This window comes from Dermatophagoides farinae, chromosome 2 (assembly GCF_024713945.1).
Source record: "Dermatophagoides farinae isolate YC_2012a chromosome 2, ASM2471394v1, whole genome shotgun sequence".
In the NCBI taxonomy this organism is placed as follows: domain Eukaryota; kingdom Metazoa; phylum Arthropoda; class Arachnida; order Sarcoptiformes; family Pyroglyphidae; genus Dermatophagoides; species Dermatophagoides farinae.
This window is the reverse complement of record NC_134678.1, coordinates 1693111-1719905: the sequence shown is the minus strand read 5'-3', so window position 1 is coordinate 1719905 and position 26795 is coordinate 1693111. Positions and strand designations below refer to the sequence as shown.

The window sequence follows — 26795 nt, the reverse complement described above, 5'->3', positions numbered from 1 at the left end:
TCAAAATCAGCTCATGATGAAATCATCATAATAATAATCCAAAATAGAAAAAAAAATGGAGATGATTATTTTTCATCATCAAATTCTTTGATCATGATGAAAATATGAAAATAGCATTTTCTAATCCATTATCTACAACCAAATCAAACCATCACCAGTTGTATATTGATAAATTTACTAAAAATTTTTTTTTTGTATCTTTCGGTATTAGGTGGAAAAACATCCAATATTTTTGGCTGAACAGAGAAAAAAAAAACCTGAAAACAATAATATCATATATCCGTGTATATACACGGATATATGATGATATATATGTGTGGATGCACACATCGTTTTTTCTTTCTACCGCTTCTTTTTTTTTCTCTTGTCTTTTTGGATTTAATCATCATCGTTGTCGTATATTTGGATATGATTCAAAAAAAAAAAAAAAAAAACAAAACAAACAAAAAAAATGTAAAAAACAACGAAAAAAACAACAACAACAAATCAATTCAATGATTTTCGCATGATAAAAAAAAATGAAATGAAATGAAATGAAACTTTTCATTCAAAAAAAACAAAAAAAAAATTTCGTAATATTCACGCATTTACACACGAAAAACCTTTTAAAAAAAACTTGAATTTTTTTTCTACTGCACTATATTTGTAATGACAAATTTTTTTTTTACAAAACAAAAAAAAAAAAACGTAACGTTTGTGAGTGAAGAATTTTCACATCACCACCATTTTTATACATTTGAATATTATTATATTATTCTTATAATTACTAATTATTCAATAATAACAACAAATAACATGAATGATGAATTTTTTATTTTGAAAAAATTTTTTTTCAGCTCTTTTCTTTTCACTCTTTCTGTCTGTCTCTCACTCTCTTTCTGTCTGTGTCACAATTCAATTAAAATCTACATTTTTTTTTTTTTGGATTTTTTGATTCAACTTTTGAAAATTATTTGTATTGTGTCTATTCGATATATATATTCTATTATATATTGATTGATTAATTTTGTAATTTGATAATTTTTTTTTTTTGCTTTTATCTTTTCTTTTTCAAATCGTCACAATCCTTTCACCCATTATAATGATAATGATAATGATGATAATAATTTTAATAAATATTTTTCTTTGATTTTATATTTCGAGTTTTTTTATTATTATTTTGATTTTGATTAATCTGTTTTCACGACACAAGATGGCGATGGTGGATTGGATTGTTTTATTTTTGAATTTTCCATTTTTCATTCGATTTATTCGTAGTGTGTGAATTATATATATGATGAAATTATTCCCTGGTGTTCAAAGTTTTGCATATATGTAAGTTTTTCTTCATGTATGAAAAAAATGATAACAAACTCAAAAAAAAAAAAACAAAAACAAAAAAATAATATTTTCTTTGATTGTGAATATATAACCTGTGTGTTTATGTTAAAATGAATAACAACATTTTTTCTACATTTTCTAATCACCACTTTGGTTGTTATCGTTATGTATTGAATTAATATCTTCCAAAGCTCTTGATATATGTTTGGTTTGTGATAAATTAGCGGTTAATTTAGGATGATGATAACTATCGACAAATGCTGATTTTCGTTCAAGATTGGCTGGACATTCTTTTGGCAAACAATTTGGATCGCGTAGAGTGAATTCAAATTTTGGAAATTTTTGCAACAATCTACAATATGAAAATGGAGATGAGATAATAAAACAAATTGATGATGGTAAGTAGATGATTCTAACCTGTAAGTTGTTGGACTAATATTGATTCGTTGGGCTTGACTTTGTGATTCAAATTTATTGGCCAATGTTACATGAGCACCGAATAGGCAATACCTTAATTATGAAATGAAATTAAAATTAATCTGTAAATCTGAGCTAATAATGGTAATTGAAAATTACCTGGGCATTCGAACTCCAACAATTCCAGATAAACAGGAACCACTATGAAGACCAATTCTCATCTGAAATTTTTCCACATTTATATCTTTAGGTGTGAAATTTTTTACTGCTTCCATCATTTTCAAAGCCATAAATGCAGCCAATACGGCATGATGAGATGTTTGTCTGTGTAAACCCGATGCAACACAATAAGCATCTCCGATGGTTTCCGTCTGATAGAAAACAAAAAAAATATCTGAATGAATCTATATTGATGTTCAAACATTACTCACCTTATAGACATCGATTTCACCACAGAAAACATCAAATTGTGTATAAAGCTCATTAAGCATATTAATAATAGCCATAGGAGTAGCAGTAGAACAAATGGCCGTAAATCCAACAATATCCGAAAATAACATCGTGACATCATCATAGTGTCGTGCTTCAACCGATTTACCTAACCATAATCGTCGAGCAACTTGGGCCGGAAAAATTAAATTCAATAGAGCAACATTTTTACTTCTTTCAATTTCTACAGCTTGATTAGCTTTCTGAATCGTATCCTTCAGTTTATCCATACGACGTTTCAGACTTTCTTGTGCTCTTGATTGTTCTTCAATTAGAATGATATCTCTAAATGAATGATAAAATAGAAAATTACCATTCCATTCACCGAACATATAACGTTACACTTACCTGGTTGCATCATGTATAGGAATGTCGGATAGAAAAAGGCCACGGCTAGTTAAGGATTGTAATCCTTTTACGATTGGTGATCCAAGAAATAATAAGCATTTTGTTTCAACACATTCAATGATTTGTCCTTGTAATTCCATACGACGAAAATGTTCATTCGAAATATTATCACGTATACGTAAAATGAAGGCAAGATTGATTCGATGTCTGATCGATTCGAAAAAGAATCCCACATTAGGCTGTACAATATTGAATACGTTGGAAATATGTACATTATGTTTATTTTGTGCACCAAATATTTTGCTTAGGCCTTTTTTTTGGTTAAAGTAAAAAACTTAATTTGATTTTTTGGTTATTTGGTTATTACCTGTTCCATATTGAATGAATCGAAGATTTTGATCGCAGACAAAATGAAATGGAAACACCCGTTTAAATGTTTGTATATACATGAGCAACTGTTCCGGCCGATTTAACAGATACGATTTATAACGAGAAACGAATGAATCATCATTGACTAATGTGGCACCGGATTGACGATTTTCTATAAAGAATTTATATTGATCTGAACCAATTTCAACATTGACACGAATAACAATATTGAATAATGATCGTGCTACACGTTGATAAAGGCCAGAAAGAAAACAGGCAACAAAATGACATATTGGTTCCATTATATTGTATGTGACAACAATTTTTGTTTCAGGATTATTAACAAATACTGTAATTGGCAATAGATCCGGTTGTGATGGTGTCCATGCTCGATTAGAAAAATCTGTCATATGGCTCACTTCTTTATAAGCAATTGATTGTATATTTTCAATATTCACAAGAAATTCGATTAGATTTTCGCCAATAAAATTCAATGGTTTCGAATCGGTGGCCAAACATTGTCGTGCATATTTTTCACCCATATCGACAATTACCTCTTCCCAATTGAGACCAAGTTTTTTCACCAAATATTTAGTGAAATTTTCCAAATGATCATATGTAATTGTATCGGGTTTTGCGTCTAAAAACCAATCGTATTTATTATTTTCATTACCACAATCGGTATTATTGTTTATATTCGGACATTTTTCTTTACCAATATTTTGGATTGATCCATTTGATGAATCTTTATTGAACGGATAGGACTTTGTTGAAGTTGTTGAACATTTGGCAGCAAAGTTTTTACTTTAGGTAAAAAAAAATAACATCAAAGTAAAACATTGATATTATATTCTCTCTTGGATTCAATTATAATCGATTTATTCGAAACAACTTACCATATATCTTCCCAAACATCTTTGTTTCGATTTTGAAAATTTTTCCTTATAATTTCAAGAATATCGTATGCCTTTTTTAAAGGAAAAAAAGAAAAAAAAGAAATGAATATTCGATATACTGAAATGATATGATTCACAAACAATAGATGGCACTAATAGTATGAATAGGCCAAAATTATTTCCTATACATTGGAAATTTTTTTTTTTTTTTTTTTTTTTTTTTTTATTTTTTTAGATCGAATAAATTAATTTTTTCACCAACAAAAGAATGAAATCTTTTTTTTTTTTTTTTTTGATCAACAATATATGAATTCTGGATCAAGTTTTGGCGAAATTCCAATGTCAAAAAAAAAAAAAATTCAGTAATTCAGTGTTTATTGTGTTTTTTGTTCCTAATATGAATTTTTTTCCATCATCATCATCAATAGATCAACAACGAAAAACTTTAAAAAATTTTGTCAATTTTATCGAATCATTGCTCATTGTGTTGATGTTCATCATCATCATCATTTTCATCAATACTCTGCTATGCAATATTTTTTTTTTTTTTTTGTTTAGAGTTATTTTGTTCAAATTTCAATTTCTCTAAAAAAATTTTCATTTTATATATTCATGGTATGGTATTTGATTGCTAAATGAGAATTTTTGTTCATTTTTTGTTGTTGTTGTTGTTGAATTCTTCTTTTTGTCATCATTGCATTCATTATGATTCGTTTTACATTATCTTCAAATATGTTAAAGCCTGATATTACTGGCAATTTACTCTTGTTTACTCTCAATTCCCATATTTAATTCATTCTGTGTGTATGTGTGTGTGTGTTTGATCCATATGCTGCATATGGATCACGCCCGAATTAATATCATTTTTAGTTGTGTTTTTTAATAATAATAATAATAATAAAAATTCACACATTCTGTTTGTGTTTGTTTAGTGTATTGAATTTTTTTTTTTTTTGATTTCAGTGCTCATACCAGTTGATTGTTTGTGAAAAACAACAGCAACAACAACAGAAAAAAAATTAGAATAAAAAACCTAATTAGTGTGAAAGTGTATCAGAAAAAAACATGGGTGTATCTTGGACCCAGATAAACATACACACACACACAAGTTAATTGAATATTCGTCTTCATCATTCACTTCACGGACATGATGATCATATCTCATGGGAAAAATTTTCCAGAATTTTTTTTCTCCTTTTCATTCATTATGACTTGCCATCCATTTTTTTTCTTCTATTTTTATTCGCTGTTTGTTTGTTTGCTTATATATTCTCTCATTTATTTGATAATTTTTTTTTCTGCCATCCATCCATTTTTATATATTGAAATTCTATGCGATGGACAAGCAAATTCTCTCTCACTCTTTCACGCTTTTTTTTTCTAGCCATGGCCATCATCATTATCATAGAATCATTTGATTCATTTTACATTCTCCTTTTTTTCCATGTAATAACCAACATTCATCTTTTTTTTCGTTCACTAATTTTACATGAGCAATCGATCAAAATTCTTTTAAAAGCGTTATATGTACATTCTTTTGATGAGGATCATCATCATAATCATGGTGATGATGATGATGATGATGATGATGAAAATATGCCGAAAATTTTCATCTATTCATCCACATACAAATCGTATCTATCCTATTTCAAATGGTGCTAAAATAATAAAACAAATTCAATGCACAAAGTTTTCATATCTGGGTTTTTTTTTCTCTCTCTCTCCATCTCCACTTTTATCTTTGATCAATTTTCTGTTTTTGTAATTTTATTTAATGTAATGACTTGGTTTTTTTTTGGATAAATTTATTCTTTATTCTTAATTTGCAATTCAAGCATTCACATATCAATTCTCGATAATCACTGTTGTTGTTGTTGTTGTTGATTTTGATACATTTTTTTTCTTTGATCACCAAAATTCAACAACAACCAAAATATATCAATAGGTTATTAATGAAAATATATTTTCAAAGAAAAAAAAATATGAAAATTTCCAGTACAATTCCAATGGAAATGATTCTGTATACATAGAATTAGAATGATGCAATTTGTATGCCGTGAATACATCACGATCTTATTATTATAAAAAAAAACACCAGAAAAGAATATGAAATGCAAACAAAAAACTAATATGCATTCATATGAATGACACATATTTCATTCATATATTAATAAATAAAGAATCTAAACGTAATAATTTTTGTTGTTCATTCTTGTTTTTTCGTCCCATTGTCGCCTTGTTTGTCGTTTGTAAAATTATTCTGTACTTGGGTTGGTTTGTTGTGTGTGTGTGTGTGTTTTATTCCCATTCCAAACGGGTTCGTTTTTATTTTTGGTTTCGTTTAAACTTTTTTTTCTATCAAGAATTACAGTGATAAACTGTCGTGATTTTTTTTTATAATTCTATGCGTTGCTCTCTATATCTCTCTCTCTCTATAATTCCGGTTGTTATCATATCTAACCATTTCAATTTGTATTTCATTAAGAAATTATTAGTTTTTTGTTTGCCATTAATATTTTTCTTTTTTGTTTAAGCCAGGAAGATAACAGAATTGTAATAAAAATAATTGATAATGACCGACAAATTCTGTAATGATGATTATGTTGATGATGATGATGATGATAATGATTGAAATAATTGCCATTCGATTCCAAACATTTCGGCAATCATATATATTGAAAAAAGCGTACGAATAAAATCTAAATCATTGATTATTTTTTTACCTTTTCATCTTCGTTTTTGTCGTTATAATCATTGACAAGATATGAATCGGGTTATAAATTTTCGAACCAAAAAAAAATAAAGAAACAAAAAAATTCGGGAAATGGATCAACATTTCCGGTCGATTCCGAATGATTTTTCTTGATTTCCGTTTTTTTTTTGGTTCCATTTTTCAACAGAAAGAATGTCATTTATGTGTATACATGAATAAAGAACAGAAAAAAATACTAGGAAACTAAAAAAATGACAATGTGTAAGAAAAAAAAAGAAAAAGATGAAAATGTCTTTTGTTCCAATTCGCACTTTGACCCACAATTGACTTGAATGATCGAAAATCTGAAACGCTTTCACATTTTTTTCCATTTTCTTTTATTCTCTCAATAAAAATGATTCGCTACTGTAATCAATTTTTTTTTTGGTGGAGGGCAATCAATCTCACAATGATAAAGTAGAATTGAATGTTCAGTTCTGTTTTTTTTTGTTTTGTTTGTCTGAGTCAGCTTTTTATTTGATATTCTTGTTGATTTTGACTTTTTTTTCTTCCTATTTTGTGTGTTCATGTTTGTGTGTGTGTGTGTTTGATTTTACGTTTCATGAGATATTTATTTTTTCACTGTCACTTTCTGTCTGTTTGTCTGTAAATGGATTTATATTTATGAATTAATAATAATAAATTATTATTACAACACTACTATACTACTATCTTACCTTTGGATAAAGTAATTTCATCAATGCCATACTAATATGTTTTAGATCGATTTTATCCTCATCATTAGGCGTATCCATACGTATTAATGTATCATGTGAAGGTGTCATCGGTGGTGGTGGTTGTTGTTGTTGTAATCCAGTTGATGATGATGATTGTAATGTATTCTCTGTCCATGAATAATTTCCTGTCATCATCATTGGACATAACATTATATTGGCCGATTTTGTTGTCATTGTTGATGTCAATGATGATGAATTAATGCCAACGGCACCGGCTGTAGTTCCACGACGAAATTTTGGTGATTTAATTAATGCCGATGTTGTTAATGATGATGATGATGATGTTGATGCCGATGGTGTTATTTGTGAAGACATTTCACAAATTGAATAACTTCGATGCTGTTCAATTGATGAATGATGATGATGTGATGGAATATTAAAATTTTTTGGCACACTTGTCGACATTATTATTGAATTTATTGTTGATGATGATGATGATGATGATGACGATGATGATGCTTGTGATGATGATGTTATTGAACGAATAGTACTATCACTCGCTAATTTTTTTTCATTATTATCGTTATCGTTTTTTGTCGACATTATTGTTGTTTGTTTGTATTTCATTAACTTTATTTTAGGAAAGTAAAAAAAAAATTGATATATTTTTTCAGGCTTCTATTTCATTGTTGTTGTTGTTATGGTTGTTATGGTTGTTGTTGTTGTTTTTGTTGTTGTTGTTGTTGTTGTTGTTGTTGCTCAAATTATGTCATATCATCAATTATGATCATTAATCTTTTCATTGAACAATCAATAACAAAATTTGATCCAGATCATTTGATGTTTATCAAATATAAATGAAATAGAAAACAAAACAAAACAAAAAAGATTAATCTAATGCGAATCATTTTTAATTTTTTGTTGAAAAATTTTTCTTTTTTTTTGACAAATTATTCCCATTTTTCATAATCATCATCATCATCAAAATGTTTTTGGTGTCATAATTGTCAAACAGAATTTTGATGATGATGATGATGATGATGATGATGATGGTTGTGTGTTGTAGTCCCGTTAGAATCGATTAATTTTAACGACATTCTTCTTTTTATTTAGGTTAAGAATTCATAGTTTTTTTTTGACATTTAACTTTTCATTGTTTTTCTTGTTTTCATTTCTATTTTTCATTGTTTTTTCTTTGTAAAATTTAGATTTGAAAAATTATGTTCATAAATTTTACCTGAGAAACAAATTCTTTTCTTTTCGTTGATTCAGTGAATTAATTATGGGATTTTTTTGGTTTCAACACGAATTCTCTAGACTAGAATTTCCTGATTCACTACCTGATTATCTGGTTGTTTATTTTTTTCTCTTTTAATCATGAGTAATTATCACATGACAGCCAACGATTGAAATGAACACACCAGCACCACCACCACCACCACCATTTATCATCACCAAGCCACAATGTTTTTGATGAGAAAGAGAGAAAGAAAAAACACTCTAAACTTAATATTTTCAATCGTGAAAATTGTTTTTTTTTCACTTCAAATATGATGAAACAAACACATCAACACGAGAATTTTTTTTTTCGCTTTCGTTTTCGCTTCCTATTAAGCATCCAAGCATTTTTTTTTTGTACGTGAATGTTTTTGATAGAAAAATTCAATTGAATGTTTTTTTTTATTTTCTTTTACGTCGACTTTTTTTTATAATAACACCCCATTCATCAACAAACGGTTGCAATGGTGTTGTTTCAATTTTTTTTTCTTAAAATCAAGTTTCTTTTAACTTCTTTCTGTCATGGATTTCATTCGTTATGCTTCAAAATTTTTTTTTCTTCCACACACACACACACACACACACATTTACTGACAACCCAAAAATGCCTGTCAAGTCATTTTATTCTGTTTTATTTCTTCACTCTGTTTTGGTCTGATTTCTCGCACACACACACACACACAGTTCTTTCCTATTCCCCTGTATGATCGACAATCACTTTACGTAGCGAAAATGAAGAAAAAAAAAGTTTTATTCCTGTCAGATGGTGGTTGTGAATGGCACCACCAATGGCCATCATTTATTCTAGCCCAAAATAAAGAAGAAGTAGTAAAACTTCTTAACAAAAAACTAACTAATAAACTGTATTTGAAGATGATGATAATAATAATTTATATATATGGATCAATTTGGTTGTTTCTCTCAGACAAAATAAAAATTACTTAAACTTTTTCGAAGCATTTAAAACACACACGTACAAATAAAGTTTTCATTCAAGTCATAAGGTCAATCAAACAACAAAAAAAAACAACAACAACAACAACAACGAAAATTCAACACCAGCAGGCATACATTTATTGTTGTCTACTATAGTGTTTGTTCATTAAGTTAAGTAAGAGTTCATGGAATCCGTTCACATTGAATATTATTCCAAGTTGATTATTCTGGATTCATCATTCCTAAATGATTGTATATTTGGTTGTTTGCAGCCATGTTTTTTTTTTCTTACATTTGATGATTCATGATGAATCCCTGAGAGACAATAAAATAAACTGTTACGAATCCATATATAGCCATTATAAACAAAACGAAAAAAAAATAAAAATAAAAATAAAAATCATTGGAGAATTCTCATCTTATTTTTGATTTTTGAACACCACACGATTTACAACTTATGTCGAAATGCGAAAATGCGGAAGCATGATAAAAATAAAAAGATTCGGAAATGAAAAATGTTTGCATCATCATCATCATCATCATTGATAAAGTTGATATAGATTTGGCTGATATTATGATTGCCAAAAAAAATGAATGAATGAATGAATGATTGATAAATGTTTATTTCATTCCATTATGACCGAGAAACAAGGTGCTATTCTTTTTTTATTCTTTTTTTTAACGATGATAATAATCGATTCTTTTACATTGAAATGACCATGTTTTAGTTTTCCATGGAGATTACGTTTTTTTTTCTCGGTTATTATTTTCACACATCAACAATAACAACAACAACAACAACTCATCATTTCAGTAGCTCTGGTTGAACAAAAGTATGAAAAAAAATTATTTTTGCTGTTGTCCATTTCAGTGATTTTTTTTTATTTCCGAAAACAGATTTTGTTACACATCAGAAGCCAAAAAAAAAATATTATCAAAATCATTATCAATATTATGGCCAATATATCGAACAATCTGTTATAATATATAGTATAGTTTTGCCATTTTTTTTATCACCGTTTTTTTGTTGTTGTTGTTGTTGTTGTCCATTCTGGAACATTCATAAACCATCAAGTTTCGTTGGTTATAACAATCAAATTCATATGCTAACTCATAAAAAAGTGTGTCGGATCAAATCTTTGATGAAGGATTTGTAAAGCCATCAAAACACAATACTGAATCCATACATATTATGAATTTTGAATGGCAAGTTTTTCTTCTTCATTCTTGTTATAATGTCATTTTTTCCATTTCATTTATTTTTACGGTATCATTTATTATTATTATTATTACGTTCTTTATACTGACCTGTTTGGTCATTATTATTTCTTCAAATGATTTGTTTTTACATGTTCGACATCGATTTTTTTCTCATATCATTATCTGGCTGGCTGGTGTTGGTATTTTTTTTTCTTCTTCTTCTTGTTTACGTTTAAAAGTTTCCCCTGAAGAATTGTAAAAAAAAAAATATTTTTTTCAGGTATTTTTCTCTTGAATGATATTCTCTCGCTCGATTTGTTCGATAATGTTTAAAAGATCATTTTTTTTGTTTGTTTGTTTGTTTCTGGTAAATATACGACGACGACGACGACAACAACAACAACAAACATTTTTTTCATGTCATGAAAACAAGCCAATTGAACAAGGAAAATGATAAGACTGGTAATTATTAGTGAATTTTTTTTTTTTTGATTGCTTTGTTTTTGTCGTTTGATGATATAAATTCTTTTTTCAAGTGCAACGATTCATTGCAGAAAATGACAATAAAATTATGGCGATTAAAATCAACATCCGGCGCATCTGCACTTGTATTGAAATGGATCATCACATTCCGAACAGAAACAATGGTTCCCATTAAATTACATGAATGAATGAATGAATGAATGATGATGATATCAAGCTCGATTGATCCTCATTTTTACGACAACTACTCTGTTGTTGTCATGTTTCAAATGAATTCTAGTGAATAACCGATTGCTGTTGTTGTTGTTGTTTTTTTTTTTTGTTTCCAGTTTCTAGTTCTCTTGATCTTGAGTAATAAGTAATGGAAAGTAGATTTCGGATTTCTTTTTTTTTTTTTTTTTTTGCTATCGAAAATCCTATTTTCGGTTTGTTAGCTTGTTTCCTTTTTTTATAGTCGTAGTTATAGTTCTCTACAAGAGGATTTGCTTTCTATTATCGATTTTTTTTCTTCTTTTTATTGTTTCAATCGATACATTCATTCAATTGTAGTAATTTATTTAATGCTGATAAGTCTTTTTTTTCATAGATCATTGAACATTTCAGTTTAGATTATTCAATTGTGATTAAATTAAATTATTCAACTCATTAGATTATTTGCGAAAGGTCCTGATTTTGTTTTGTTTTTTTGCCATATTCAACATGTTTCATGATGAAATGGAAAGAAAAATAATGAATTACTACTCAAATTGATCATCATCATTTGATTTATTTTTGTTGTTGTTGTTGTTGTTCACATTCAAACACATCTTTACTGAAAATCAATTATGTCTATAACTGATCGATCAAAAATTCTACACAATTCATTTGTGTGTGTGGTTTTTTTTGTTGTTGTTGTACGATTTTGAACAAAGGTTTTTTTTTCTTTATCTCTTTGATCGATATACTGTCCATTTGTTGTTGTTGTTGTTATTGTTGGGGAGAAAAAAGTAAATTCGATCGATTAAAGATGCTAAACAATTGTGTAAAATGAGCCTTCATTTTTTTTGGTGGTAATAATTATTATAAATCACATAAAGATGAAAATTCTCATTGGTGGAATTGGTGAAATGTTTTTTTTTCTCTATCTTTATAACAAAATTGTTCATCGTTCATTATTGAATAATCGATTCTCATCATAATGTTTGGTCGTTATCGAATCGCAAAAACGCGATTCTCGTTTAAACTATATATATATATAAATACATGATGATGATGATGAAGAAAAGAAAAATTATCATTCATTTTCATACACACACACACACAAACAACACATATTGTTGTTGAAACAAATTCTTGATTAGCTTCGTTTTTTTTTCATTTCATTTCGAATCCATTTCCAAAATGGTAGAATGAGCAAAGAAGAAAACGAAAAAAAAATCCAATCCAATTTCCAATTAATTTCCATTATTCTAGTATTTTTTTTTTGTTCTTTCTTTATATACAACTAAAAACTGTACAACAACCAATTCAAGTGCTTATATAATGATAATAATACATTATACGGACGAGGGAATGAAGAAAATTTATTCCATACGATTCTGTTTTTACATCTTTTTTTTTAATCATTTCTCTCTCGACGTACACACACACACACACATTAAAATTTCCATATCCATAACAATGATAATGATGAGAGAAAAATGCTTACCATATTTGTTCTTATGATTTCATCAGTTGAATAAATAATTTTAAGTGGTTCTTTTTTGTTCTTCTTCTTCTTCTTTGTCTTGTTAATACAATTTGTTAATGAAATAATAAATTTTGGTTTTTTTTCAATAAAACAAAAATCGATCGATCGATGTTTTAATTTGGTGATGATTGTGTTGAAAATTTATATATATAAAATGATGATAACAGTATGCTTAAAATTTTCAAATTAACATTTAACAAGTTGAAAAAGGGTTTTGTAATGTAATCGATTGAACACAATTGATGATGATCATGTTCATCGTTGATCAATTTTTTTATATACAATATAATGTTTACAAATACAGAAAAAAAACTTCAAGTAATTAGTTGATTATTGCCATTGTTTTTCTTTGTTTGTTTTACTTTCGACTTGACCGAAATTTTTTTTTTCATTCAATATTGATGATAATGATAATGGCAGTGGTGTGGTTGAATCATAATCAATATTGTTTACAAATAATGATGATCATTATTCTTTGATGTTATTATCAACGTAATCATCATCATCATCATCATCGATATATATTGATAAATGAAGAAAAATTCACATCAATAGCACTAGGTATTGGAACAAGTTTTTTCAATTCATGTGGCAACCAAAAAAAAAACAGCTGTACATTCATTGAATTGATGATGATGGTTTTTTTTCCATGGTTAATGTTATCGATTATTGTTAATAGTTGATGATCATCATGATCATGATCATGATGATGATGATAATAACGATAACGAATTCACATAAAAATGAATAAAAAATGAATGATTCGTAATCGTTGATGTAGAACCAAAAAAAAAAAAAAAAAACCACCACCAATAATCGACAATAGTTAGAATTTGATATTTGGAATTTATTTTTTTTTTACCTATGTTTAGACCTTTTTACCGCCCACATCAACACACACACAAACACACTTTTAGAATATTTAGACTTTATTCAGTTGTTGTTGTTTGTCAATTTGGCGCACAAACGTCATCACAATCATTTTTTTTTCAAATATAAAAACTTTTCGAAAATTTTTTTTTTTTGTTTTGTTTTGTTTTGTTTGTTTTGTTAATCACCGAATGTTGTTTGATGTTGAATGTAAATTCGTAATGCTTTTTAGCCGATTGATTGTTTGAATGAATGAAAAAAATGTAATGGATGGATCAGATCAATAAATATGGTTTCAAAATGGCTGGATTGTGATATCTCGCGCGCTTGCCGATTACAAACAAAACAAAAAAAAAAAACAATGTTTTGTTACATATATACAAGAAAAACGTACAAACACGCAACATATAATATAAATACAAGTGATAAAAAAAAATTTGAAAACGGTACAAGAATTAGAATTGGAATATTATTGTAATATTGAAGAATTGTACTGGCTGGCTGGCTTGCTGTCTGCCTGCCTTTCTGCTGCATGTCAACTGAACACAAACAAACACACACAGAGAGAGAGAGACCGGATTCTTTTGATAACAAACGTGGAAAAAAATTTTTTTTTTGTTGTTTGCCATCATCATGTAATCATGAAACGTTGAATTCAAATTTGTGCGTTGCGCACATCAAACAAACAAGGAACATGGACAAAAAAAAATTCTTAGCGTCTGTGTGTATGTGTGTGTTTGGGTATTTGGCTATAGCAAATTCACATTATTGCTGGTATTTGCTTCTATTCCTGGTTTTGCTTCTGCCTTGATAATATGATTTCTGGTTTTTGTCTGATTATTATTATTATTATTATTATTATGATTCCAATGGTGACAACTAAAATATGACGATATTTTTTTTTCTCTTAGTTCCTTTGGATATCATGTGTACGTTTAAGAGAATTTTGTTTTATTTATTTTTTTATTCCTTGTTCCTGGCTCGATTAGTCTTGCCTGGTACACTATACCATACGTATATGGTATTTTTTTTGTTTGTTTTTTTTCTGTGTCCTGATCATTTGCCGTGATTATGATGATCTGGATCAGTAATACTACCGAATAATAAGAAAAAAATTCTAAAGATTACGAAAACGCATTTTTTTTCTCATTTTTAGCTTAGTACAAAATGACAACCAATGTAGACAGGATCATAGATCATCTTTCAAATTGAAATAAAAAAAATTGTAAACATTGAATAATAATCCTGGATTTGACCATTTGATCATCTGATAATTTGATTTTCTATCTGTCATCACATGTGTTTTGTTTTGTCACAATCAAAAAAAAATCTCCATTTTTCTTCCATCGAATATTCTTGTCATATTCTCATTGGTTGATCTGTGGGTAGCAGTCATATATTTCTCAATTATATGAATGCTAAACAATAAATAGACGAACAACAACAACAACAACAACAACAACAGCCAATAAGAGCTTTATATGAGAAAATAAAAAGAGAAAAATCAGAAAATGAAAAAAAAACTTGCCACTTATGAATAGTGATAATAATTTTGTATATATTGATTGTTGATGTATTTATCTATATATAGACGATTTAACACAATGAGAACGCAAGAAAAGAAAAAATCCAAAACCAAAGACGACAAAAAACTGATCACATTCTTATCAGTGAATGAGTGAATGAGTGTACAACTTCAAGAATAGAATAAAAAAAAATGGTCAATGCAAGCAAAAGAATGAGAATAGAAAATATTATTGGAATGGCATCAATAATAGTATGATGTTTTTTATATTACACACACACACACACACTCACTCTTTTTCTCCCCAAAAATAAATAAATCTATTCTTTTCTTCTTTTCTTGGCCATATTCTTTGTAGTTCAATTTATGTATGATGGTTTTCTTTTCGAAACTTGATAGATGATGATTTTTTTTTTCTTTTTTTTTTGGCTAATTTGATTTTATTAGTATCATCAGAATGTTTTTCATTTCTCTTGTTTGTATATGTACACACACACACACACACACACACAGGATGATGATTATTGTTCAATAATCATCATAATTTGTGATTTCAAACATGTTTTTTTCATTATTTCTTGATTAATATAATCGTATACGAGTTCCCTTTTTTCAGTATCTGATGATGATGATCAATGATTGTTTACTTCAACCAAAAAAAAAAAACATGAACCTTTTATTTGTATGATTCATGATGATAAACAGTGCAATAAAAATGGGCAAATAACGAAAAGCCGTCGAAGATGAATTGGAAAAAAATAGCTATCGAATAACTTGGACATTTTTTTTCTTTCTCTCTCTCTCTCAATTTGTGAGCCATTTTTTTCCACAGAAAAAGCCGAATATTTTCTTCTTTTTATTTAGATTCAAATTTTTCAAGAATTTTTCTTTTTTTTTTTGTTTGTTCATTGTCGTCGTTCGTTTAACAACACCAACTGATCATTTGATGAATGAAAATAAAAAGAGAGAAAGAAAAAAAAATTCCAGATTCTTTTTTTTTTGAATCAAAAACTAATGCATTCTCTCTCTCTCTCTGTGTGTGTATTTGCGTTCGATGAATGTTTGATGAATGATAATGACAATCACATGGAATCCTATTATTATTATTATACAAAAAAAATGTAAAAATTCCAAGAGAATACAGCGACGACTTTTTTTTTCTCATTGCATCATCATCATCATCATCACTATACATAGATATAAAATGTAAAATTTTTCAAACAAACAAACAAACAGAAATGAATCCAAAATAAAAGTTTTTCATTTTCAAAATTATTATTTTCAATACCATTTTCAATGATAAAAATTTTATTTTCTCTCTCTTTACTTTTTCTCAAGAGAATTTCAATTTTTTTTTCGCCGACAATATGGGCCAACCTTTTTTTTGGATTTTGGTTTTTTTTTGGTGGTTAGGTAATATCAGAAAGAAGAAAAAAAAACAGAGAGTGAAATAAAATAAAATAAAATAAAAACGGAAACAAATTTTTTTTTTTGTGGTTGTTGATGACGAGCTTCTTTATCACGTGTTTTTTTTTTATTCTGTCAGAATCAAAGAAAAGAAAAGAAAAATTCCATTATCACATCAATTTGTATTTTTTGCCATTATAGTGAATTTTTTTCTATTATTATTATCATTCAAAATATTTCGATTCCATTAGCATTGGTTTTTTTTCGTTGTTGTTGTTGTTGTTGCTATTTTCGTATTCATTTCGTTGAATTTTTTTTTTCATTTTGTTGAAAGTTGTTTGTCAATAAATGATTCTACAAAAAAAACATAATAATTGAACTAATAATGAATGGAAAATGTTGTACCTTTTAATTTCAAACTTGAATGAATGAAATTGAATGTTGACAACATGAATATAATGGTGAAATTTTCAAAAATTTACACCAATGTCTATGTCTATCATTGTCGATGACATTTTCCCTGCACACTATTCTCATTAATGAATTCGGATGAAAAAAATAAAAAAATAGAAAGAAAATAATAAATTAGTAACGATGTGCTATTTTAAGCTGGATGATGTTGTTTGTTTATCATTTCTTGTTTGAATGATTTTCTTTTTTGTTTTTTTTTGTTCATTTGTTTTTCAAAATTTTTTTTTCAATGATCCGTTGAGCAAAATAAAATAACATATCAATCCTCAATGGAAATCCATCCTTTGGAACTTTATTCAAAGTTGCTCTAATGATTTTGTGTTTATTTTGTTTTATTTTTTTCCAAGCAAAATGTTTCTTCGATATGTATCTTTATCGATTTTATTTAGATTCCACATAATTTATGTATGGAAAATGATTAAAACCAAAACCAAGAAAAAAAAACATTGATTTCATTGTTGTTGTGTTGTTGTTGTGTAGAATGGCCAAAAAAAACAAAAACAAAAACAAAAATACAAAACATCGATTCTGTTGATTTAGTTATTCTAGTTCCATTTTAGAATTCAATCATTCGAATCAAAATTTTTTTTTCTTTAAGCTGCTACAATTTTTTTTTCTTGCTCTTCACATCCACCACTCGAAATGAACTCATACTCATCGATTAGGATTTGTTGAATTTGTTAGTTTTTTTTTACTAGTTTTTTAAATTCTTGAAAATAATGATGCTCATCATCATTACATACTCGGATACAAGAAAAATAAATGAAACGAAAAAAAAATCATTGATTTCGATTTTTATAGTCATTCAAGCAGTAATAGTGGATTGTGTGATGAAAAATATTAAAAAAAAACAAAAAAACACTGGCAATAAAATCCATGTGACACACATCCAATTCGATTTCTAGAGTCTTTTTTTTGTCAATTTATTGGAATACTTTTTTTGTGTTGTTTTGTTTTGTTTTTGCGCTAAGCTTCGAGAAACAAAAAGAAAAGGAAAAAATCTTAATCTTCTTTTTCGTTTAATTTTTCAACAAATTTTTTTTCTTTCCACGCTACCATTTATGATTCATTACTTGAAAGTATAGTCATTGTGGATAATGCGATATAGAATAAGCGGAAAAAAACCCAATGGGCAACCTAAATGAAATGATGTGTTTTCTTTTTTTGTTTTAAACCTTATTTTCCGTTGTTTCACCTCTTGTTTTTAATCATTATTGTCCTCGTAAATTGTGTTTCTTTCTCGTTGTTTTGATCCTACTCGTTGTATATTTATGTGTGTGTGTGAACATGATTAACATGTTTTTTTTCGCGTTTCTTTTTGCTCTAACTGAAACACATATGCTCACATTTATATTCATAATGTAAAAAAACACACCATGGAAACAAAATTCAAGATGAATTGCACAGAAAAAAATTCATTATCGTCATCATTATCAAAAATTTTTCATTCTTTGTTTGGGGCTCAACAATAATAATACGATTTACATTCTCATAATCGACCTAGAATATTTTTTTTTCTTTTTGCTTTCATAAAGGAAGTGTAAGAAAAAAAATTCTTTTTTTCCATTTAAATTCACTATATATATGCTGTGTTGTTTGTCGATATTGGTGTGTTGATGATGATGATTTTTTGCCATTACTGTTGATCCATTAAAGTTGATGGGGGTGTGGAACTCTACGTATGAATAACGAGAATATTTATTTCCATCCACAAGGGTGTGTGTGTGGGACCGTATAAATTTCAAATGATGATGAATTATTCTTTCTGGATTATGAAAATCTGTTTTGTTGGTTTTTTTTGAAGGGGAATTTGAAAATTTATTTTTTTTTTCATCATGATAATGGAAAATACTGGTTTTTGTTATTCACATTTTTTTTTCATTGCAAATTTTCAGATAAAAATAGCCTTTTCTTGTTATTAGCTTTTTGGTCATAGAGAAAAAATGAAAAAGTTTTATCACCAAAACATTTTACCTTGACATAGATGGATTGCCATTTTTTTTCGTTTGCTTGATGTGTGTTTATGTGCGATTTTTTTATTGTTTTAAAATCATGGTAAACACACATCATCATCATCATCAATCAATCAATCGATCGATCAAACTGTGAACTTTTTTTCCGATTAACATTCAAAATAAAAAAAAATTCTGTTTAAATTTCACCTTTTCTTTCAAAAAGTCAAAAATAAATTTATCCATTTCTAACAATCGTTATTGAACGATTTAATAATTACCTATCGATAATATCGAAATTTTCTCTCTGGTTATTGTCATGTTGTCGTGTTGAAAGCTGCATTTCAAACATAAACGTAGTATAATTTTATTTCCACATCTGGTGGCTTAATCGTTTGAAAAGTTTTTTTTTCAAATTATGCCAAGAATATTCTTGAATATCAAGGATGATAGACAAAAAAACGACAACAACAAGAAAGGAATAATTATCCATCATTTTTTTTTTTGTTTTGTTCGGTATGAGAATAATAGAAAAATTGAAAATTTGAATAATTATTCAGGGGAATAAAAAGTCGAAATGTAGTATCATACATGTGCCCCGTTGATCATTTTTCTTCTCCAATTCAACTTCTTTGAATCAATGGATCGAAATTTTTTTTTTCAAAAACTTTAAAATTCTATGGAACGGAGTCGATTATCATTTTGGATTTTCTTTTTCTTTTTTTTTCTTTTACAAAATTTAACCCAAACTAATTTTCTATTTCATTTCAGAAACAAAAAGTCATATATAAAAATATGTCATGACTGGAAAAAGTATATCTAGAAAACTAATTAGAATATTGGTCATGGAAAAAAATGGCAAAATGAAAAAAAAATTGTCATCGCTAATTAGAATCCGGGTGAAAAAAAATACCAACCAATAAAAGATTCTATTTCGTTGTCGTCTATACAATCTATAGAATATTGAGAAAATAGAATCATGTCAAATACAGTGATTTATGATTACATTGTCCACACCATTGTCCACACTATCAATTTCATTATTATCGCTAAATTATTATTTTTATCATTAAACCTTTCATATATAAAGCACATTCTATCTAGAATCAATAATGCAATTTCCAAAATGTGTCTACGTGTTCCAGAAAAAAAGATTATTATACTTTCTTATATGTGTGGATCTAGTTCATGCGTGGATCTTGTGATCTAGAGTTTATTACCAGTTTTTTTCGGATAAATTTCCCTGAAATATTTTATATATGATATGAAAGGTGTTGATCATTAACAACAACAACAACAGCAGCAGCAGTAGAAAAAAATTTGATATCAAACAGCCAAGAAATGTGCGAATCAAATCAATGTTGTTAGTTTACTAATAAAAAAATTTTTAAATAAATATACAAAAATTTTCATCACATTGGACCCTGGCGTTTCTATTTGGACAAAATAAAAAATAAAAATCTTCCTCCACAACAAAATCCTAGTGAAAATCCAATTATTTTCAATGATAATAATAATAATAATGACAACGACTACGACGACGATGACAATAATATTTGATATAATATAAAATTGATGATCCAAATACGGTGAAAGATGGATAATAATAATGATGATGTATACTATTTAATAATATTCTTTTGAATCATTTACAAACACACACACCGAGAGACAGACAGTGGAATTGAATGAAAAACGAGTGTGCAGTAACAAAAAAAAAAAATAAAAAAATTTCATCAAATAAGTGAATCAAGTGAGTTTATTATTTATTCTTTATATTGTAACACACTATTTTATGTTGTTGTTGTTGTTGTTGTCACCATTAACACGCACACACATGCACAAGTACATAAAGTGTGAATAGAGTAAATGGCCATTTTCATGACAAATAAAAAAAAAATAATAATTGGATAAATTACCCAAAAAAAAACTATTCAATTATTAATCTCACATGGGTATTATGTATGTGAGATGAATCAAATAGAGACAGTTTTGATGATAATTTCCGAATCGAATCATAATAATAATGATGATGATGATGATCATGAATGAAGAAAAAAATCCATAGTATAACAATGAATTTTTTTTTCGTTCTCTCTGTTGACAATAAACAAAAGCCATTGCTCAGCTAGTGGCTACATTTCTATATATATAAAGGGATGATGATGAAAATTAATTCATTTTTTTCTGCTATAAAAACAAAAACAAAAAAAAAAGAAAGAAAAAAGAATCAATTTTTGGTCCAATGATTCAAAATAATAATGGCTATATATATGTGGCTACAATGATGATATGATGTGAGCAGAAGAAAATGAAATCATTGGTAATGATAATGAATTGAATGATGATAAATAATAATAATTATGATAATGATGATAATGATTTTCCAACCCTCGAGTGTGTGTGTGTGTGTGTGCAACGAAATGTAATCATCATCATTTTTTTTCCGCTCTCTTTGTTTGTTTTGTTGTCGCATTTTTTTCTTTTTCATTATACAATAACTAGAATTTTGTCATTGATTAATAAATATTTCAGCCATGAGAATGTCGATATTTTTTTTTGTTGTTGTATTTGTTTTGCTTGTTGATTATTGAAACTTATGAATTATATAATTCATTTAATTTGCATCGTTTTTTTTCTCTTTTTTCCCAGAGAATCCACGTTTTTTTTTAATTAAAAGCTGTCATCAATACTTATGAGAATTTTGTGGTCGAATCAATTATCAAACATTCATGAATTCATTTAATCTTTATGGAATTTTGCTATTGTTACGATTGTGTGTAATCTACAGAATTCTAGCTATAGGCTATGATTATATGCGAAAAAATACACAACAAATGAATCATGTTTCAATGTTTAAATAAGTTAAAATTCTGGTTACAACTTTTCTTTCAAATGAATTAACTACTAATGTATGACAAATGTATAAGAATTCAACGTTGTAATGACAATATTTTTATTTCTAGTTTAATTTTGTCAAAAAAATAATCTGTCATTGTCATCAACAATAAACCATTCTTTTCCTGTGAATCAAATTGGACTATTTTTTCTTCGCATCAATTTGAACTACTCAATTTATACATATATACATTCGATTCAAAGATAGGTCGTCATTGTTGTTGTTGTTGTTGTTGTTGTTGAAGAAAAAAATTATCATCATCATCATCATACAATTGAATGAATGAATAGAACGACCGACACAATGCCCAAAGCCCTTTTTCGTTTCATAGAATGAAAAGAATGAAAAAAAAGAAACATGCAAATGTCAATATTGATAATGAAAGATTAAACATTGATTCGTACAAGTGTATATATTGTTGTCGTTGTTGTCATAGCCGCAAGTATTTTTATCATCATCATCATTTGTTTTCTTATCATTTTATCGGCCTTTGGAATTTTATTCTGTAGAAAGATAAAGAATCGAAAGTAAGATATATACATTCGATCTAATTTGAAAAAGAAATGAACAGAATCAAAATTATTCACATGAGAAACAAAACAAAAAAAAACACGAAGTAATTTTCAACCATTATGGAATTATTAAATGAAACTCATTCACTCGCTTGAGAATAGAATTTCGTTCAATTTTCATTTGGTTTTTTTCTTCTTTTTAGCCATAATGGAATCAAACTTAAAGACGAAACAAAAATGTGTGTGTTTTTTTTTTCGTCCATGGAAGATGATATCCAATGTTTGATCAATTTTTTTTTGAACCAAATCAAATGCGTATATATAAACTTTCAATCACACACACACACACACACATCCATCAATCTAAGTGCAAAATTAGTGGTCAATTAAAACTTTCAACATTTAAGAATACAAGAAGAATAAAGATTTTTTTTCGGAAAGTTTATAAATCGTTGTTTACATTTATTCTGTACTTTCAAACACACACCCACACATACACACACACATTACTTATATGGTAAGATTTTTTTTTCTTGGTTTTGTTTGTCAACTCAAGATTGGAACCAAAAGAAAAAAAAATGAATTCCATCATCATCGTTGCTTTAACCGAAAGGAAAATTTTTTTGTTTTGTTTTGTGTTTTGTTTTCTTGGATAATTTATCTTAAAACATCGTTGTCATTTTAGATATATTAAATTCATTCAATACAAAAAAAGATGGGCCATTTTTTTTTTGATATTTTTTCCGGAGAATTTTTTCATTTCATAAATTCATCGTGGCTATCTTTTTAACCACTCACAATAAATTCACATTTGATAATGTTCATCGTACTTGAAATTCTTCATACTTGTTCAGTTTCTCTGTTTTTTTTGCTGGTTCTCATATTTGATGATGATGACGATGATGACGATGATGATAATGATGGCGACAATCAAATTGCTATCTGTTTTTATCTGGTTACGGATTTTTTTTCTCCATTCTTCATTCTCCTTTGTAGTTTTTTTTTCTATACTTTTGTCATCATCGTTTTATTTGTAGTTATTGTTGTTGTTGTTGTTGTTGTTACGTTTTAGTTACATTAAATTGCCATTATTCATTCTCGATCTATCTTTCGTATATATTTCACTATCTCACTATATTTCCGATTCTTTAGTATTCTTAAGTATAGTGCATATAGATTGATGGTGAAAAAAATAGATATATATATGTAGAGAGAGAGAGACAGAGATATGTTTTAGTTTTGTTCAAAGCCCTCCATGTCACCCCTTTATTATGTTTATCTGAATTGCTAAAAAAAAATGTTTCTACAATGTACAAAATAATGTTTTTTTTCTTTTTTTTGGTCGAATATTGTCGGCTTGTATGGTATTTGTGTTCCATTTTAGGTTTTTTCTTTTTTTCTTGTTGTCGATTGTTTTCGTTGTTCATCGTTCCATATATGCATACAATCGATCGGGATTTTTTTCCATTTTTTCTCTCTTTCTTTCTGATGACAAAATTTATTCTGCTCGTACATGAATCTGGTAATCATTGGTGGTGGTGGTGGTGGTAGTAGTGGGGGTGGAAAGAAGAAAATGTAAGAAAATCATGTATTTGTTGAAATCATTGTCGTTTGATTTACATGACAATATTACAATGACAATGAATTGAGTGTTTTATTTAATTTTTTGTCTTTTGTTTTTTTGCAAAAAAGCTCCCTTTTTTGGCTAACCTATGAGAAATTTATTTTTTTCGGAATTTTCTTTGATCAGATATCAATATAAAAGAAAAATTTTTCTATTTTCACTCTGTTTTGTTTCATTTATTGCTTGATGTCTTGTTCATTGTTTTTTTTTCTTTGCCATGTTCTATTATTATTGCACATTAAAATGATTGGAAAACAAAAACTCAAGAATTTTCCAATCACTTTATTCATTGACGCACACACACACACAGACAGGGAGTGATTGAATCAAATGAGCTTTAATCAATGAATAATAATAACGAATCAAATGCATGATTCATATCAAATGTATTTCAGTCATGATGATGATGATGATGTCAATCACAATTGATTGGTTTCACATGATTCACATATATAAAAATAAATTGCAGGAAATGGTAACAAAAACGAATAATTTATGTCTTATCTTGATCAATAATCATTTGACTTTGATTTTTGAACTGTCAAATTCGTGACATACGGATGAGAAAAAAAGAAAAAACAACATTCCATTCACACAACGAATCCGATTTACTTTACGTGTAGCAGACTGAAGCAATGAATGCAGAATGATTGAATTTTTCTTTTCTGCATGTATGTCGTGCAAGGTTTGTACTATTTCAGATTAAAATAACCATGGATAGCAACAGCCTGTATTTTGTTAGATAATATTCTTGCCATCATTTTTTTTTACAATAAATGACGATGATGATGATGTACATTTACACAGGCCAGAAAAAAAACTACATGGTTAAAATTTCATGTTTATTCGGCCATTCGATATTGACAGCAAACGTAAAAAATTGCTGTCAACCATTTTTAAATATTATAGTCTAAGAAATGATGCAATAAATAGATTTTATCGAATAAATTTCATCCACATCAAAATCGGTGGTAAAATTGAAGCAATTTGAAGCCTGTCCACAAAGAGAGAGACATAAGACGAAGACAACGATGAATGGATTTAATGCAATTTTTTTTCAGCTGAAAATTGTGAAATAAATTCATCAAAAAAAAAATGTGAATCATTTCATTTATCGTTCGGTTTGGTACGCCAATGATTGCGGAAACAGGAAAGAAAAGTTTGATGTTTAAATTTCTTAAAAGAAAAAACGGAAACTTTATATTTGCACAGGAAAGATAAATCTCATGAAAGTTATCGAAATTTTTTTGTTGAGAAAAAAAAAAATTTTTTTTTCCTGGCCATTTATAGAGCGTTTAATATCTGGACGTTTCCGGAGTTTTACCATTTTTTTTCGTCGTCGTCGTCGTCGTCGTTCCCAAAGATAAGACAAAATTGATGAGTTTTTAACGCTTGGTTGAAAATTTGAAAATAGGAAAAAAAAATTCGTGAATTTTATATATTGGCTATATTAATTCTGGATGAATTCATCATTCACATCGATGGACAATCTATTCCGTTCTATTCAGGTGAATTTCAAATCATTCAGATTTATGCAATGCAAGTCTACAAGTTTTAAATGTTGTGAATAGAAAAAAAAATTGCATAAAATTCCATGATTGAATGTCGTACGTGATCTGAATTTGTTTTTTGTTTTTGTTTTTGTTTTCATTCGATACCGGTTGATGAATGTATCAATAATTGAAACATTGATTTTGTTTCAAATGTATATTCATTGAGTATGATTGTTTTTTATTTCTCTGTCAAATACGATGTTGATGATGATGATGATGATTCACTTTAAAATTGTAATGAAAATTTCCACTCAATTCAGGTTTTTGATTAATATTCAAATACCGCTTTTCCATTGTTTTCCATTCATTGTGGTTCAAAATTCTTTGTTGAAAATTATCAAAATCTATTTTTACAGCATTGTCTTTGTCTGGTAGTGTATTTGTGTGTGTTTTTGAATGTAACTATTCTACTATTTTTTCGTTATTTACAATCAACAGTAAATGAATGAATGTACTGGAATAAGAATTAGCTCAGTTAGATTTTGTAATTAAGTTTCTTTTTCCATCTATTTTCATTCTCATTCATAATCTCAAATGATGATACACAGGTTTGGTGATTAATTCTATTCATTCATCATGAAAAAAACCAAAAAAAAACTTTCATGAAAAAAGAAAAAACAAAGAATAAACTTTTCAATGAAGAATTTTTTTCTTGCTTGCAAAAGACAATGTAAGAGTTGTACAATGGAAGAAAAATGAAAAATTCTGTAATTTTGTATCCAGAATATTTTCAGAAGAAAAAAAAAATTCTCCTCGAGCTATAACAAGATATTATGTGTGTGTGTGTGTGTGTGTGTGTGTTTGCATAAGTTTTATTGCCAAATATTCCATATTCTGTATGTTTGGATGAATGAACAATTCAACATGCATAACAATGAATCCAGAATCCATAACATGATCAATGTTGGGCATTACAAATTACCTTTTATTATCATTTCCAATCATGATAGTGTCATTAGCATTATTAGTGTCTATAGAAACTGGAAAAAAGTTGTTACGAAAGAATCATTGAAAATTTAACAAAACAAGAATAAAGAAACATACATCTTCGGTATTTTTTTTTTCTTGATGCAAAATTTGACAAAATG

The 26795-nt window shown here is 27.8% G+C and overlaps 2 protein-coding genes across 16 annotated transcripts in view; one reads left to right on the top strand and one right to left on the bottom strand.

Moving 5' to 3' along the window:
- Nucleotides 1–601, top strand: part of LOC124499967 (uncharacterized) — a 56143-nt gene extending 55542 nt beyond the window's left edge. For all 14 annotated transcript variants that reach the window (XM_075735887.1, XM_075735882.1, XM_075735886.1 and 11 more), the window contains one exon: nucleotides 212–601. In XM_075735887.1, coding sequence (XP_075592002.1) covers nucleotides 212–240 — 29 coding nt within the window. In that variant the 3' untranslated portion in view covers nucleotides 241–601. The remainder of the gene's footprint in view (nucleotides 1–211) is intronic.
- Nucleotides 241–14284, bottom strand: LOC124499966 (head-specific guanylate cyclase). Of its 2 annotated transcripts, XM_075735881.1 has the most exons (10): nucleotides 12853–14284; nucleotides 7269–8063; nucleotides 3840–3910; nucleotides 3659–3747; nucleotides 2942–3583; nucleotides 2575–2884; nucleotides 2169–2511; nucleotides 1897–2108; nucleotides 1738–1830; nucleotides 241–1672 (listed from the first exon to the last, which is right to left on the bottom strand). In XM_075735881.1, exons 2-10 carry the CDS (start codon nucleotides 7893–7895, stop codon nucleotides 1459–1461), a joined length of 2601 nt encoding a protein of 866 aa, XP_075591996.1. In that variant the 5' UTR covers nucleotides 7896–8063; nucleotides 12853–14284; the 3' UTR covers nucleotides 241–1458. The 2 variants fall into 2 exon arrangements, with proteins under 2 accessions (XP_075591996.1, XP_075591995.1); XM_075735880.1 differs by having other exon boundaries at nucleotides 2942–3747.
- Nucleotides 14285–26795: the final 12511 nt, after the last annotated feature.

What these genes read in the sequence shown, in the direction of transcription:
- LOC124499966 (XM_075735880.1), bottom strand. Translation starts at nt 7,895, where the DNA reads ATGAAATACAAACAAACAACAATAATGTCGACAAAAAACGATAACGAT. An exon ending in ATTCATTCAATATGGAACAG is followed by an intron (nt 2,885 to 2,941) that starts GTAATAACCAAA and finishes ACCAAAAAAAAG; the next exon opens with GCCTAAGCAAAATATTTGGT. An exon ending in GTTGGAGTTCGAATGCCCAG is followed by an intron (nt 1,831 to 1,896) that starts GTAATTTTCAAT and finishes TTCATAATTAAG; the next exon opens with GTATTGCCTATTCGGTGCTC.